Genomic DNA, 16,258 nt, shown 5'->3' with positions numbered 1-16,258 from the left:
TTGGCCTACGCTCTTGCGGCTTCAAAATATTGGACACAACAAAAGCATCAGCTATCACTAGCTTTTCACAAACTGACATTTCGCACCTGAAGAGCCATATTCGCAATCAATACTATATGAACATAACCGAATATTGTTGGTTCAGTTGCGCTGTAACAACAGAACTCGCGACAAAAAAGTGTTAGCGGAAAATGCATTAGAAAGACATGACTAAAATAACTGCGAGCAATTAGAACTGGGAAAACAAAACTTGAATTCATTCAAATTTTTCAATCTGACCAAGATGCTTCCAGAAAAGCTATCTTCAAGCTATTTTAACAAACAATTAAACAACTTAATTTAGAGTTTGGCACCGAAAACATTTGTAACTTGATTTAAAAACCAATAAATTGACTCCTCGTAAATTCTCAGCACAAACACACGTGACTGAACAGATTAAAACTGCGATTTGACTTCTGGCAATCAATGATAAACTTTAAACAATAATTCTAATTAACACTAAATCTAAATAATTCTGATTCTATTTAAGCTTCGTCATCTAATTGCTCTTGAGTATTGGATCTTTCGACAGAATAGTCACTTGGTTGGAACGAACTGTTAGTTGCCGTAGCAGTAACATGACCTTCGTTTTCAGCAAACCTGCAGCTGTCTCGAACCAACTGATTGTACGATTTCCTTGCCACTTTTTAGGCAAGATTTGGGGTTGCCGGATACTTCTGACGCACTACATTTTTGAATTTTTCCGAAAGCTCGTCAGATACCGGAGAACGAATTTTGTCCGCCGTTCGCTTCGGGGAAATCAGCTTGTTAATTTCTCCAGAAGAAAAGAGATGAGTGCCAATCGAACGTCCAAATGATCCTACATCGCTTCCTGCGGAGATAGTCATTAAATCAAATCCATCATGGAGGACTGGCGTTTGTTGTACCTCCCATTCGGGATACTCATCCACGCTTTGGAAGTTGTGTTTCAAGTAGGAGATCTCCTCTTTTAACAGCAGTCGCTATAAAAGCAGCCTTTTAGAAACTCTCAATAACAATTAAAAGACAAAAAATTATACCTTTATCTCAAAGATTAACCAATCATTAGGTATTTCCAGATCAAAATTTTCAAAAGCTCTTTTCTGAAGCTCATTAGCCGTAAAAAGACCTTTCCTACCTTAATAACAAAGACTGCCTGGTTTTTATGTATCTGTAGAAGAATATCTAGAAGCTGATTTTCCAAACTCATTCACGATAAAAAGACCGTCATATGTTTATAAAAAAGATTACCTGATCCTTTAGTGTTTCTAGAATAAAATTCCTTCTCTTGGTCTGCCTCACACACTCTTCATTAAAAGCTTTCATCAAAGAAGCCATTCTCATTTCGTGAGCGTTGGCAAACTCTTCAAACATGTCGCAATCAGAATCTGGATCTGAGTCTTGACCACGATTGGCGGGTGTAAGCTTTGGACAAGGTGGTAAATCACGCAATTCAATTGGCCCCACTTGTGTTGGAGTCTTCAATGTCGTCTCCTTGGAGGTAATTCGAGGTTTCTTTGATTGATTTGGAGACCCGCCTAAAGCCGGCAAGGAGCTTTGCTTGGTATTCGTGCCAGTCTTTGATAGGAAGTTCACGTCATCAAAGACTTGTCGTTTACGATCGACCTTAACAAACGTGACTTTCAAGCTTTCAGGTCTCACACCACTTTTCAATTGCGCCTCATATTTTTCGTAGACTTCTTTTGCAGTTTTTTGGAACCCTTGAAGAGCAATCGACACGAAACATCCATGCCATCAATTTTCAAAGTCGTAGTTTTATTTTCTTCCAACGTCGATCGTTGGATATAGCTGAAATTTTCTGGCCATAGCTCACTGATAACACCCAATAGATGCACTTCCTTAGAGCCAACGAAAATCCATTTCTGTTCTGCTTTCATCAGAGATAGTTTGACTGAGTTGTTTATCTCGACTTCAGAATCAGATTCATTTAGTCTTTTTGTGGGGTTTACTCGTGTTCTCGAGGATGGTCCTGCCGTTTCAAATTGGTTATCAATTGCTTCATTGGAGCCACGTGCTAAGATTGGTTGACTAAATGAACATCCCTCGAATGTCAATTTCCTTTGATGAGCTGGCTGCTGCAGAGGTTCCTTGTCAATAGAGAGAATACTTCTTTTTCTTGTTTTTGCCAGATTTTTTCATTGTATCTAAAAATTGCGCCAACAGGAAGTTATTTATGGAATAACGCAGCAAAACTTTCCAAGCTGGAAAAACTTCGTGTGCCAGAATCCTCTCAGAGAACTCACCTATAATGGTGAACTTGCACTCCAATGCTTGTTTAATTAGAACTACGGCTTGTTGATTTGAAAAATCCACCCTTTTTATCAATCAAAAAGATTTCAAAACAGTTGGGGATAACAAGAGGCTCAATTAATTTGCTTGCTTATCGAGGACAAAATCAAAACGATTAAGGAATAAAATCCTGCTTATGAAATTCTCATCACAAAATATGCCAAACTCGTATTAAAACTATAACAATACTAGCTCATCTGCTATGCCAACAGGGTAAATAATGTTTAAGTACATCAAATCTAACATCAAACTTCTTAATGTAAAACTAAACCATTTCACTCAGAGCGACTAACAAACTAATCAAACTAAAAACCTCGCGCCTCATCTCCGACTTCTGACTCTTCTCTCTTTGAATCACTGTTTTTCAAATCTTTACTCTGTTTTCTCCTGAGGAAGTTCTTTCTATTTCTTCCCGCTTGATTTGCAGCTTTACGAGCTCTTGGGTAGACTTCTGTGAACTTGGCTTTACCATAAAGTCTTTTGATGTGGGCTAAAACCAACTTATCAATCTAACAGTGCCCAATCTATTGTAGTGATGAAACAAAAACTAAACACACCCTTAAATTGAGCTACTTTTTCCGGAGTTGCGGCAACACGTTGATCGTGGTTACTTTTACAAGGCGAAATCATTTTCTCGGTCAAACCGTCACAGTTCCAAATTTTGGTTCTTAGTTTCTTGCCAGCGTCCTCTGGATTTTTCACGTAACCAAGGTCATACAAGTCAATTCCTTCAAGAAATCGAACACACGCGACGCCATCAGCTTCAATTTCTGGTACTGCACTCTCTTCCTCTTCGTTAATTTTCGTCCCTTCATGGCCCTACAAGAACCCAAAAATGGTCATCGAGGACAAGCAGCAAATAATTGCACGAAAACTAACCAATGACTTAAAACTTTGCACTTCTTGCTCAAGTTTTTTGTTGTAGTCTGCCATAGCCTGGGCATGATCATTTATAAAGCTAGCAAACTTCGCTTCGTCAGACTTGAGGAGAGCACATACATCCTTGTGGTGGTCGCAGCACTGAACAAAAATAATTTTACGTTAGGAACCTTACTGGCAAGAATCTTACTATTTTTAAGAAGACTTTTTTATTTTTAAAAATGACAAACCATAGAATCCAAGTTGCTTTTTTTCTTCGTTTCTCTTATCAATTCAGAGAGCCTCGTGTCATTGTCCGCTTTTCTTTTCACTGGCTCTTTATAAACACTCTTAGTCATCAAGTCCTTTTGGTGAGAACTCTCAATAACAGCCATATAGTTGTCACTTCCAGAGGCTGAAATTTCAACTCCATTTTTACTGCTTTCCTCTCTCACAACTACATTCGTTAAATTATCTGATCCCTTTTCTGTCACTTGTTTTTCAAGCTTTCGATAGCTGCCCACTGGGATGGTCTTCGACTGCAGAGATTTCAACTTCTTTTCCTCCAGGATATCCGCATCATACCTCCGTTTCACATCAGCTTCGGCGCCTTTACAGATTAAGTAGTAGCTTTGCTTACCTGTTTCTAGGTTTAAGATTACTTCACTCAATAGCTGTAGATTTATTTTCTGCGTTATGACCATTTTTGGCCATCGGTCATCAATCAAATTTAAGAACTGTAGGTCTCCCGCTTCATTTCTGAACAAATAACAGAACAACTTATTGAGTGGCATCACTTCTGAAAACTAAAAATGGCGAAGTAACTTTTGGGATGAGATGCTATAAGTGGGAAGCAGTGGAGCAATTTGGATCCAGTTAAAAATTACGCAAGTAAATCTAATCATTTGTTCACATAGGCAACAGCAGACAAAACGCCCCCTGTACAAGCTCGCAGATACTTTTAATTTATTTAAGCCGCAGCGAGCAATTCGCCCGCTGAAAAAGTACGCTATTAGACCTATTTCGCAGCAGACAAAATGCCCACTGATTTACGCAAGTAAATCTAATCAATTATTATCATAGGCCGCAGCAGACAAAACGCCCGCTGTACAAGTCCGCAGATACTTCTATTTCATTTAAGCCGCAGCGAGCAATTCGCCCGCTGAAAAAGTACGCTGTAAGACCTATTTCGCAGCAGACAAAATGTCTACTGAATTACGCAAGTAAATCTAATCTATTATTCTCATAGGCCGCAGCAGACAAAACGCCCGCTGTACAAGTCCGCAGATATTTCTATTTTATTTAAGCCGCAGCGAGCAATTCGCCCGCTGAAAAAGTACGCTATTAGACCTATTTCGCAGCAGACAAAATGTCCACTGAATTACGCAAGTAAATCTAATCAATTATTCTCATAGGCCGCAGCAGACAAAACGCCCGCTGTACAAGTCCGAAGATATTTCTATTTTATTTAAGCCGCAGCGAGCAATTTGCCCGCTGAAAAAGTACGCTATTAGACCTATTTCGCAGCAGACAAAATGCCCACTGATTTACGCAAGTAAATCTAATCAATTATTATCATAGGCCGCAGCAGACAAAACGCCCGCTGTACAAGTCCGCAGATACTTCTATTTCATTTAAGCCGCAGCGAGCAATTCGCCCGCTGAAAAAGTACGCTATAAGACCTATTTCGCAGCAGACAAAATGTCCACTGAATTACGCAAGTAAATCTAATCTATTATTCTCATAGGCCGCAGCAGACAAAACGCCCGCTGTACAAGTCCGCAGATATTTCTATTTTATTTAAGCCGCAGCGAGCAATTCGCCCGCTGAAAAAGTACGCTATTAGACCTATTTCGCAGCTGACAAAATGTCCACTGAATTACGCAAGTAAATCTAATCAATTATTCTCATAGGCCGCAGCAGACAAAACGCCCGCTGTACAAGTCCGCAGATATTTCTATTTTATTTAAGCCGCAGCGAGCAATTTGCCCGCTGAAAAAGTACGCTATTAGACCTATTTCGCAGCAGACAAAATGTCCACTGAATTACGCAAGTAAATCTAATCAATTATTCTCATAGGCCGCAGCAGACAAAACGCCCGCTGTACAAGTCCGCAGATATTTCTATTTTATTTAAGCCGCAGCGAGCAATTCGCCCGCTGAAAAAGTACGCTATTAGACCTATTTCGCAGCAGACAAAATAACCACTGAATTACGCAAGTAAATCTAATCTATTATTCTCATAGGCCGCAGCAGACAAAACGCCCGCTGTACAAGTCCGCAGATATTTCTATTTTATTTAAGCCGCAGCGAGCAATTCGCCCACTGAAAAAGTACGCTATTAGACCTATTTCGCAGCAGACAAAATGTCCACTGAATTACGCAAGTAAATCTAATCAATTATTCTCATAGGCCGCAGCAGACAAAACGCCCGCTGTACAAGTCCGCAGATATTTCTATTTTATTTAAGCCGCAGCGAGCAATTTGCCCGCTGCAAAAGTACGCTATTAGACCTATTTCGCAGCAGACAAAATGTCCACTGAATTACGCAAGTAAATCTTATCAATTATTCTCATAGGCCGCAGCAGACAAAACGCCCGCTGTACAAGTCCGCAGATATTTCTATTTTATTTAAGCCCCAGCGAGCAATTCGCCCGCTGAAAAAGTACGCTATTAGACCTATTTCGCAGCAGACAAAATAACCACTGAATTACGCAAGTAAATCTAATCAATTAATCTCATAGGCCGCAGCAGACAAAACTCCCGCTGTACAAGTCCGCAGGTATTTCTATTTTATTTAAGACGCAGCGAGCAATTCGCCCGCCGAAAAAGTACGCTATTAGACCTATTTCGCAGCAGACAAAATGCCCACTGATTTAGGCAAGTAAATCTAATCAATTATTCTCATAGGCCGCAGCAGACAAAACGCCCGCTGTACAAGTCCGCAGATACTTCTATTTCATTTAAGCCGCAGCGAGCAGTTCGCCCGCTGAAAAAGTACGCTATTAGACCTATTTCGCAGCAGACAAAATGCCCACTGATTTACGCAAGTAAATCTAATCAATTATTCTCATAGGCCGCAGCAGACAAAACGCCCGCTGTACAAGTCCGCAGGTATTTCTATTTTATTTAAGCCGCAGCGAGCAATTCGCCCGCTGAAAAAGTACGCTATTAGACCTATTTCGCAGCAGACAAAATGTCCACTGAATTACGCAAGTAAATCTAATCAATTATTCTCATAGGCCGCAGCAGACAAAACGCCCGCTGTACAAGTCCGCAGATATTTCTATTTTATTTAAGCCGCAGCGAGCCATTTGCCCGCTGAAAAAGTACGCTATTAGACCTATTTCGCAGCAGACAAAATGTCCACTGAATTACGCAAGTAAATCTAATCAATTATTCTCATAGGCCGCAGCAGACAAAACGCCCGCTGTACAAGTCCGCAGATATTTCTATTTTATTTAAGCCGCAGCGAGCCATTTGCCCGCTGAAAAAGTACGCTATTAGACCTATTTCGCAGCAGACAAAATGTCCACTGAATTACGCAAGTAAATCTAATCAATTATTCTCATAGGCCGCAGCAGACAAAACGCCCGCTGTACAAGTCCGCAGATATTTCTATTTTATTTAAGCCGCAGCGAGCAATTCGCCCGCTGAAAAAGTTTTTCCTATACAAATTATGAAAGAATTTTCTCTCGCAAAACAACTTTATTTTCCAGTGGTCACTACAGCTTTGTTTCAGATCATATGCAACTACAGTAGCAAAATGTTCCAAAAAAATACAAGAAACTAAGAATTCAATGTTATCAAAATATAAAACCACCAGAGAACGAAAATGTATAAAACAAATAAAGTCAAATTGCAACCGGTCAAATTGACACTGGTCAAACTGAAACTGCTCAAATAATGTCATATGAAGTGGCAAATTATAAATAAACCAAAAGGACTGCAAGTAAGGACTTCAATCAATCAATCAATCAAGTTTTTTTTGTATGATACATTTGTTGATTCCACAAGCGAGCGCATGGAAACCTTCTTCTGTTAGGTGAATCCCATCACTGTCTTTAAAGCATTTTGCCTTATGCACATGCTGGTGCATACGATAAAAATTGATGGAAGAACTGGTCAGCATTGCATTAAACCGGTCGATGTTAAAATGCTTAGCCTGGCATCTCTTTAGCACTGTGCAGGCGACTACTTTGGGTTTCTGTGGCAAGTCTCGAATCGCATTATAGAACTTTCGTATCTTTCCCATAACAATTTCGGGTTCCTCCCCCGCCTCATTAAAGTAAGAGAGATTGTTTCCCCCAATTATGAAAATGACACTTTTGTAACTCTCTAAGGTGTCCAAAAGGGCATAGAACTGTTCCACTCTGCCACCAGACAGAGACAAAGATACGCATCCATCTACACAAAGGGAGTCCACAATGGAATCTCCCACGATTGCAGTATTGATCTTCTTCTCATTATCAAAGTTGTTATACAGAAACTCGAGTTTTTGTCCATTTATCTCCTTCCACAATCGTCCCTGGATTTGCTGTTTCGAGAAGCTCGGCTTAAACTTCTTTTTTGGGGGTTCATCTACTAAGTTTGCATACGGAACGCCGACACGTTTTGGGTCCATCATCAAAGTTTTAGGTGCAGAAGGCAAAGAATCTAAAACAGTAATGTCAATTGAATCAGTTCTAAACGCTCAGGTCTGAAAAAATGTCAGAGAAATTAAAGAGAAAAACCCCAAACGCGAATCGTTAAACCCTAATCCTATACCCCTGATACCCGGGGCTGAGTGGTCCCACTTCGACCCGTGGTGGGTGGTCCCAGTTCACACTTGGTGGCGTCCCCTGATACCCGGGAATGGGTGCACCCAGTTTTACCGCTGGCTCGGTTTAGATAGAGCTCAAATTTGACAGCGTATTGACTACGTTTTTCAAAGGGCAGCTAGGCCAAAAAGTCATTCGGTTTCAGACTCTTTCTATATGTTGACACTCCTCCTTAGATCCTCAAACTAATTGAATAAGTCCTTGAATAGGTTGAAAAACAATTTAAGTTGAAACACTAACTAGAGTTTTTAGAGCTCGAAATTTGACAACACATAGACTACTATATTGCGATCATAGAATTTTAAAAATAGGCCTTTATCATCGGGTCGAGGAGTTTTTCAAATCAAACCAAATTCGGCATGGAGCATCCCCTGTATATATAGAGTCTAAAAAAAGAATTTTTGCTATAGCTTGCCTAGGAAAAAAGTTAGTTTTTCATACGGAAATTTGCGATTATTTGGAATATTTAATTTTCAAATATGGATTTTCGACCTCGAACCTCCGAAAATGACCACATGCTCACTCCTCGATCTTTAATTTTTCTTTAATCAGAGTGTTTATGTTAACAACCAGTTAATATGAGTTACAATATCATCGTATCAAACTTTAAAGCCTATGTTGAACGTTTTTGGTTTGCTCTTCGGGAAACAATAACCGAACGAGCGTTTGGTACCAATTGAAAAAAGGGCATGGCGACTGAATCGTCCGGAATAAGTCTTTTTCATCCGGTCAAGGAGTTGTTCAAATCGAGCCAAACCACGTGTATCTAGAGAGTAAAACAAAAAAAATTGCTATAGCTTTCCGAACTTAACATTTCTACTCTACGAGTTTTTGAAGTATTGACCCCAAAGCACAAATTGCCGGTTTATTATAATCTTATTACACAGGAGATTCTCCATACCAAGTTTGGTTTGCTTTGAACAACTCCTTGATCCAATGAAAAAGACCCATACTTAAATAAACTTATTCAAAATTATTCGGAGATAATAGGAAATTTCCGTATGAAATACGAACTTTCTTTCTAGGAAAGTTAGCACAACCATTCGTTTTGCATTACAACCTAAATAGTACTGGTAGTTTGGGATATCAATTTGGTTCACTTTGAACAACTCCTTGATTCAATAAAGAAGACCTATTTTTAAAATTCGCTAATAGCGAAATTCGCAAATTTCCGTATGAAAAACTAACTTTATTCCTAGGCAAGCTTTAGCAAAAATTCTTTTTGTTTTGGACACTATATACACAGGGGATAATACATACCGAGTTTGGTTCGATTTGAACAACTCTTTGACCCGATGAAAAAGACCTATTCCGGACCATTCAGTCACCATGCCCTTTTTTCATTTGGTACCAAACGCTCGTTCGATTATTGTTTCCCAAAGAGCAAACCAAAAACGTTCAACATAGTCTTAAAAGTTTGATACAATGATATTGTAACTCATATTAACCGGTTGTTAACATAAACACTCTGATTAAAGAAAAATTAAAGATCGAGGAGTGAGCATGTGGTCATTTTCGGAGGTTCGAGGTCGAAAATTGTTAATAACTTCTGAAATACTGAACCAATCGAAACGAGACATAGCTCATTGAAGTGCCCGTGAAACGGGCTTTAAAACTATATATACCATCACTTGTTTCTGATAAGTACTTAGAAATTCAAAGTCGATGGGCAGTGGTGTTTTTCTCCCCAGGAGGTCAATCGGGGCCAAGTTCCCTGGCCAATTTCTCAAAAACGGCTGAACAAAAACAAACACCCTTAGTACCCTTTGTAGCACTGCTTGAGATACGCATCATATTAAAAAATGAGCCCAATCGGTACATTCTTCGAGGAGTTATAGCAAAAAGAAGGTACCGTACCAAATGACCATGGAGGAGAGATACACCACCTCCAGAGCTAAAATTGAACACCTAAACCACAGAAAATGATATATAAAGTATATATATTCGGAATCTACGTTAGACGGGCTATTCAAAACACTAATTTTCTAAAACACACTTTAAAGCTTCAAGGTGTCACCACTGGTGTCACCACTGGTGTCAACCTCTTCTGGGGCTAAAACGAGGGCAAGTTTACTGGCCAATTTCTCTAAAACGGCTGAACAAAAATAAACCCGCTTAGTATACCCGCTTTGTCCGTTAAATCGGGTTTTCACAAAGTGAAAAAAGTGATCAGACTGACCGTCATCCGCTTCGGGGGTCAAAAATGGGGTCAAGTTTACAGGGTAGTTTCTCGAAAACGGCGGAACAAAAACAAACGCCCTTGGTACCGTTTGTAGCACTGCTTGCGATACGCATCATATTAAAAAATGAGCCCAATCGGTGCATTATTCGACGAGTTACAGCAAAAATAAGGTACCGTACCAACTGACCCCAGAAGAGAGATACGTCACTTTCAGAGCTAAAATTGACCTTCTGAACTACGGAAAACGCCCTATAAAACATATATGAGGAGAATGCTCACCATCAGGGGAGTCTAAAGAACCAATTCGCGGGGCTAAATTCGTCTTTTTTGTTGGTCTAACATGTACATACCCGAAATGTACCCGGACACGAATAGGTAAAAATGGAGGTATGTGTCCTGGCCAATTTCTCGAAAACGGCTGAAAGAAACAAAACGCCATTTACAGGGATTCAAGTACGGCTCACGCTGAGCTCAAATCAACAAACAGATCAAAAATCGGTTCACTCTACGAGGAGATATTCCAACATAAAGGTACCGTACCAAATGACTAAATAGGAGAAGTACGGAGCAGGTTTCGCTAAAATTGACCACCTGGACTACGTAAAACACCATAAAAAATATATATAGGGATACTCAGCATAAACTGAGAATTCTGAAACACTAACATTTGTCCGTTAAATCGGGTTTTCACAAAGTGAAAAAAGTGATCAGACTGACCGTCATCCGCTTCGGGGGTCAAAAATGGGGTCAAGTTTACAGGGTAGTTTCTCGAAAACGGCGGAACAAAAACAAACGCCCTTGGTACCGTTTGTAGCACTGCTTGAGATACGCATCATATTAAAAAATGAGCCCAATCGGTGCACTGTAGAAGGAGTTATAGCAAAAACAAGGTACCGTACCAAATTGCGAAAAAGCGAAGTGACATCTGTTCAGAGGCCAAATTGACTGCCTGAACATCATAAACTAGTATGAAAAATATATATGGGGACACTCCCCAGTAACTGAGGATTCTAAAACACTAACATTTATTGGGTAAATCGGGTGTTTTGTAGTACCGAAATTTGGGTCACCCAGAATAGCCCGAAAATTCGAACTATTTCAAATTTGAACATTAATAACTTTTTGACTAGGCCGATTTAGGAAACCAACCAAATACTGCAAGCAAGAGGGGTTCAGTGCTAACAAAATGCGACCACTCCCGTTTAATTTGGTCCAGTACTTTAGGAGTTATTAACAATATACTGTTCTGTACCCCATTTTTTGGGCTAAAATCGAAGCCCAAGATCTCCGGAACCGACGTAAAACAACGTGAAACAGCGTTCCCGGCGTATTTGTGGGTGTAATTCTGGTCCACTTCCAAGTTCTAGGTCACGTCAAACCTTCATGGTGAGGTGGGAAAAATTTTCCCACCTCACCATGAAGGCTATTATGTTTTGTGTGTTTTGACATAAAACAACATCCACAGAATTTTGATGAAATCGCGAAAAAAGATAAATTGTTGAATTAACCCCAATATTTGACACAATTAGCTTCGACAACCTAAATAGTCTCTAGAAAACACAAAACGCACGCCGAAAAATTTGTTCAATTGCGCAAAACACCCCTCTGCCATAAAATTTGAGAAAAAACTTTTAATTTTCTGCATTGATCAGTAAATAAGTGTTCTGAAGGATATTTTCAGGAATGTGACTAGCCATTCCAGAGAAGAACGTCTTAACAGCAACAGATCAAGCCAGTAACAACTCATTTTGGTCAAAAATTGAATGAGAAAATCGAAAATGACCAAAAAAGACCCCATATGACCAAAAATTACAAATTTTCTCAAAGTTTGGACATGAATAACTTTTTTCGGTTATTGACTCAGAACAACAATTGAATACATCAATCACAAGGGTTTCATAAGCAACAAAACGCGCCTATGCCCGTTTAATTTGGTAGTGTAGTTTTGGAGAAATCTTTGATGACATGAAGCAGACTACGATTTTTGGGCTATTGGGAGAGCCCAATTTCTCACAAACACCAGCAAAACGGCTAAAAACGGTGCCACGTAGACAAATCTGAAGGCAATTCAAGTCCAATCATAAGATACGGAACGCCCAAAACCTCTACTGCGAAGTGGGAAAAATTTCCCACCTCGCCCTAGAGGCCAGGGTGTTTTGATAAAAAAAAAGAAATCTAACAAGAATTTCATGATTTCGGAAATGATAAAAAAGTTGTTGAAATGACAAAAACAAAGTATCCTAAAGCTTCAGAGACACAAACCAAGCCTAAATAACACAATTTGCAAGCTACAATAACCCAAATTAGAAGAATAATTAAATCAGTACTGGAAAACATTTAAAACATCATTATTTTTTAAACTTTAAAAATTTACTGTTTAAAAACGTTCGGAGCAGGCCAATTTAGACAACAATTAAAGACTGCAGGCCTTTACAAATCTCCCAGTCCTTAAAACGCGACTATGACTGGCCAAATTGGTTAAGTAGCTCTGCAGAAATTGTCAAAAACCATAAGCGTGCCCCCGAAAATATATTTTTTACTTCCATTTTTTTAAATTTTAACATTATTAACTTTTCGATTAGGCTGATTTGGGAACTCAACTAAACGTTGCAAGCAATAAAAGCTTAGTTTCAGTAAAATGCGACAATTCCCGTGCAATTTGGCACAGTAGTTATGGAGAAATCTTTGATGACATGAACCGTACCCCGATTTTTCGGCTATTGCGAGAGCCCAGTTTCTTCGCGCAATAACGGCGCCACGTAGACCATTCTGAGCGCAATTCAGATCCACTCTGTAGTTATTGAATACCCAAAAGTTCTTTTTCGAAGTGGGAAGAATCCCACCTCGCCATAAAGCCGGTGTGTTTTGGGTCTTTTGACAAAAATGTAACTCGAACGAGAATTAAATGTTTTTGCAAAAAAAATTAATGAATTTCCAAAAACTAAGGATTCGAAAAGCTTCAAGGACCCAAACAAAGCCTAAATAATACAAATTGCAAGTAATAATAACCATTTTTAGAAGAAAAACTACATCAGTACTGAAAAAAAATTGAGACATCATTATTTTTAATTTTTTTCAGATTTAAGTCTAATCACCTTCTGAGCAGGCCAATTGAGACACCAATTAAAAAACGGCACGCCTGTAAAAACTTAGAATTAGTAAAACAGGACTGTGCACGACCAAATTGGCGGAATAGTTTAAGAAAAATCATCAGAAGAATTAAGCGTGGGCCACAAAAAAAATTTTTCGAACTTTTTTTTAAATTTAAACATTAATAACTTTTTGAGTAGGCCGATTTCAGGAAACAACTAAACGCTACATTCAAGAAATGTTTGGTGTCAACAAATGAAATTAGAACCATGCAATTTTGTACAGTAGTTTTAGAAAAATTGTCAAACACATGAAGCGTACCCGGATTTTTGAGCTAATGGGAAACGCCAACTTCCGGCAAAATCAAGATTTTGCCAACAAAAAATGAATTCCCGAAAACTAAGGAGTCGAAAAGTTCTATAGACCAAAAAGTCTGAATAACGAAATTAACACTAATCCAATTTAGAAGAAAAAAACATCAATACTAAAAAAAATTTATAACAATTTTTATTTCTTGAATTTTAAAATTTACAGCTTAATAACCTTCCGATCATGTCAGTTTAGACAACAATTAAAAACTGCATACCATGAAAACTTAAATTAAACAAAACGCTATTATGCCCGGCCAAATTGACAAAGTACTTTAGGAAAAAAAATCTGAAACGTGAAGCGTGCCCCTAAAATACAACAAAATTTTACTTCGAATTTTTTCAATTATAAACATTAAAAACTTTTCGATTAGGCCAATTTGAGAGACCAATTAAACACTAAAAAAACGGAGGTTAGTGCCGACAAATTGCAGCAATGAGCGTCTCTCTTGGTAAAGTAGATTGGGAGAAATTGTCAAGAACATTAGGCCTAGCCCAATTTTCGGGTTATTATAAGACCCCAATTCCTAGGAAAATCACGCAAAACGACCAAAAACATCGCAACGTAGACTTATCAGGACGCAAGTAAAGAACACTCATTAATTACTGAACACCCAAAACCTCTACTGCGAAGTGGGAAAAAATTCCCACCTCATCCTAAGGCCAGGGTATTTTGTGAGTTTTGACAAAAAAAAATCAAACAAGGGTTTCACGATTTAAAAAAAAAAACAAATATTGAATTTCCAAAAGCTACGGATTCAAAAAACTGTTGTTTTCGTGCAATTATAGCACTTTTTCCAAGCGGTGAGGTTGTGTAATTTCACCACTAAAACAAGCATTGAATTTTTGTAATTAGACCTCATTCAGCGCTGTTTTCACCAAATTTTAACACTTTTTTTCCAAGCGCTGAGTTTGTGTAGTTTCACCATTAAAACAAGCGGTGATTTCTTGTAATTTCACCGCTTTCACTGCTGTTCTCACACAATTTTACCACTTTTTTCTAAGCGGTGATTTATGTAAGTTCACCATTAAGTTAAGCGGTGAATTTATGTAATTTCACCGCATTCACTGTTCTTCTCGCAAAATTTTAACACTTTTTTCGAAGCGGTGAATTTATGTAAGTTCACCACTAAATTAAGCGTTGAATATATGTAATTTCACCGCATTCATCGCTTATCTTACATAATTTGGACATTTTGTTTCGAGGCGGTGAATTTATGTAATTTCACCGCTAAATTCAGCGGTATAATTATGTAATTTCACCGCTACCAGGCGATTAAGGTTTTTTTCACCGCATTCACCACCTGATTTATGTAAGTTCACCGCATTCACCGCTTATCTTACAAAATTTTCCGCATTCACCGCTTATCTTACATAATTTTGCGGCAAATGGCGGTGACACCTCGACCCGGGCATCAGGTTGACCTTGAAATTACATCGGAACATCTTAAGTCCTCCGGTTAGAACATTAGACATTTTAACACGCCTATTTCAATTCATCGCCGACTTTGCATCCTCAAACCTTTTCCACATTCCCTACTTGTCCCTACTTTCAGGCGGTATCGTCCCAGTTATTTTAAGAATTAAAATCGATATGCAATTATAGGGGAGAACGCGCAGAGCAATAATTGTCATTTTTGAAATTAGAAGTTAGATTTCTTTTAAGCTGAGACGGAACTACTTTCACGTGAAGCCCCTTGAGCGTGGACAGCTGAAGACGTGGAATGACTACCTAGACAGCTTCATGACCCGAGAGAATCTGACAGGAGCACAATGCGTGAGCAGGGAGCGAGTATTGTTTCTATTCGAAAGATGTGTCATTACCTGTTGCTATTATGAGGAATACTGGCTCAAGGTGAGTAGTGACGTCACTCAAATACCACTCAATTCCAATTCAATCAATAGATTCAATCAAATAATACCATGTGATAATGTAACCTTGCTTCTGTCTTATGTCAACGCCCTTTGGGTGGCTGTGCAAATGGAATTAAGGAAGTACAGCTTCAAGACTCCTGCCTTAAAGCTATCTCTCACACGCTCTCAGTGGAAAGCTACGATCTGCCTCACTCTTTTGTATGTATGTTTGTATGGCGTCTGATGCCACAGAATCGAGGAACCGACAGTAACCCGAAGAAGAGAGAACCTGTCTCGAACTTGACATCAAATACGCAGCGAATGCTTTGCTCTCTTAATTTAGCAGAAAAGATTCTAAACTACTTGAGTTGCTTAAATGAGCTTGTATCAAACCGTTTACAAATGTTGACTCTTTCTTATTATAGACCCAATTCGATTATAGTGTCGTTCATTATAATATGCTTTCGGAAACTGAATTTTCAATAGTTTCAATCTCCACTAAACCGGGACGGGTCTATTATGGACAAGAACCAACATTTTGTGTTATGTTATACAATGGGTTCTAGTTATGAGCGCAAAGCAATGGTTGTGGACATAATTGTGGGTGCCTTGCCCGCTTTTTTTCATATTTCCTATTTGAATCAATACTTTTAACGAGTTGTAGGTATTTCAGCCTAACGTTAGTTTGTTCTTATGGGCTCGAACGGGTAACGTTGCCTTCTAAAGAGAAGACTTGACAGTGGTGTGATGATACGAGAT

The 16,258-nt window shown here is 38.8% G+C and overlaps 2 protein-coding genes across 2 annotated transcripts in view; one reads left to right on the top strand and one right to left on the bottom strand.

Annotated features, from left to right (window-relative positions):
• Positions 1-16,258, bottom strand: part of LOC142351989 (uncharacterized) — a 379,819-nt gene that overhangs the window by 265,427 nt on the left and 98,134 nt on the right. The window lies entirely within an intron of this gene.
• Positions 1-16,258, top strand: part of LOC142352066 (pre-mRNA-processing factor 39-like) — a 59,467-nt gene that overhangs the window by 29,558 nt on the left and 13,651 nt on the right. The window contains exon 8 of the mRNA XM_075404421.1: positions 15,312-15,737. Within this exon, the coding sequence (XP_075260536.1) occupies positions 15,312-15,737 (426 nt within the window). The remainder of the gene's footprint in view (positions 1-15,311; positions 15,738-16,258) is intronic.

Source organism: Convolutriloba macropyga, chromosome 13 (genome assembly GCF_964194025.1).
Source record: "Convolutriloba macropyga chromosome 13, txConMacr16.3, whole genome shotgun sequence".
In the NCBI taxonomy this organism is placed as follows: Eukaryota; Metazoa; Xenacoelomorpha; order Acoela; family Convolutidae; genus Convolutriloba; species Convolutriloba macropyga.
This window is presented reverse-complemented; position numbering and strand designations above follow the sequence as displayed.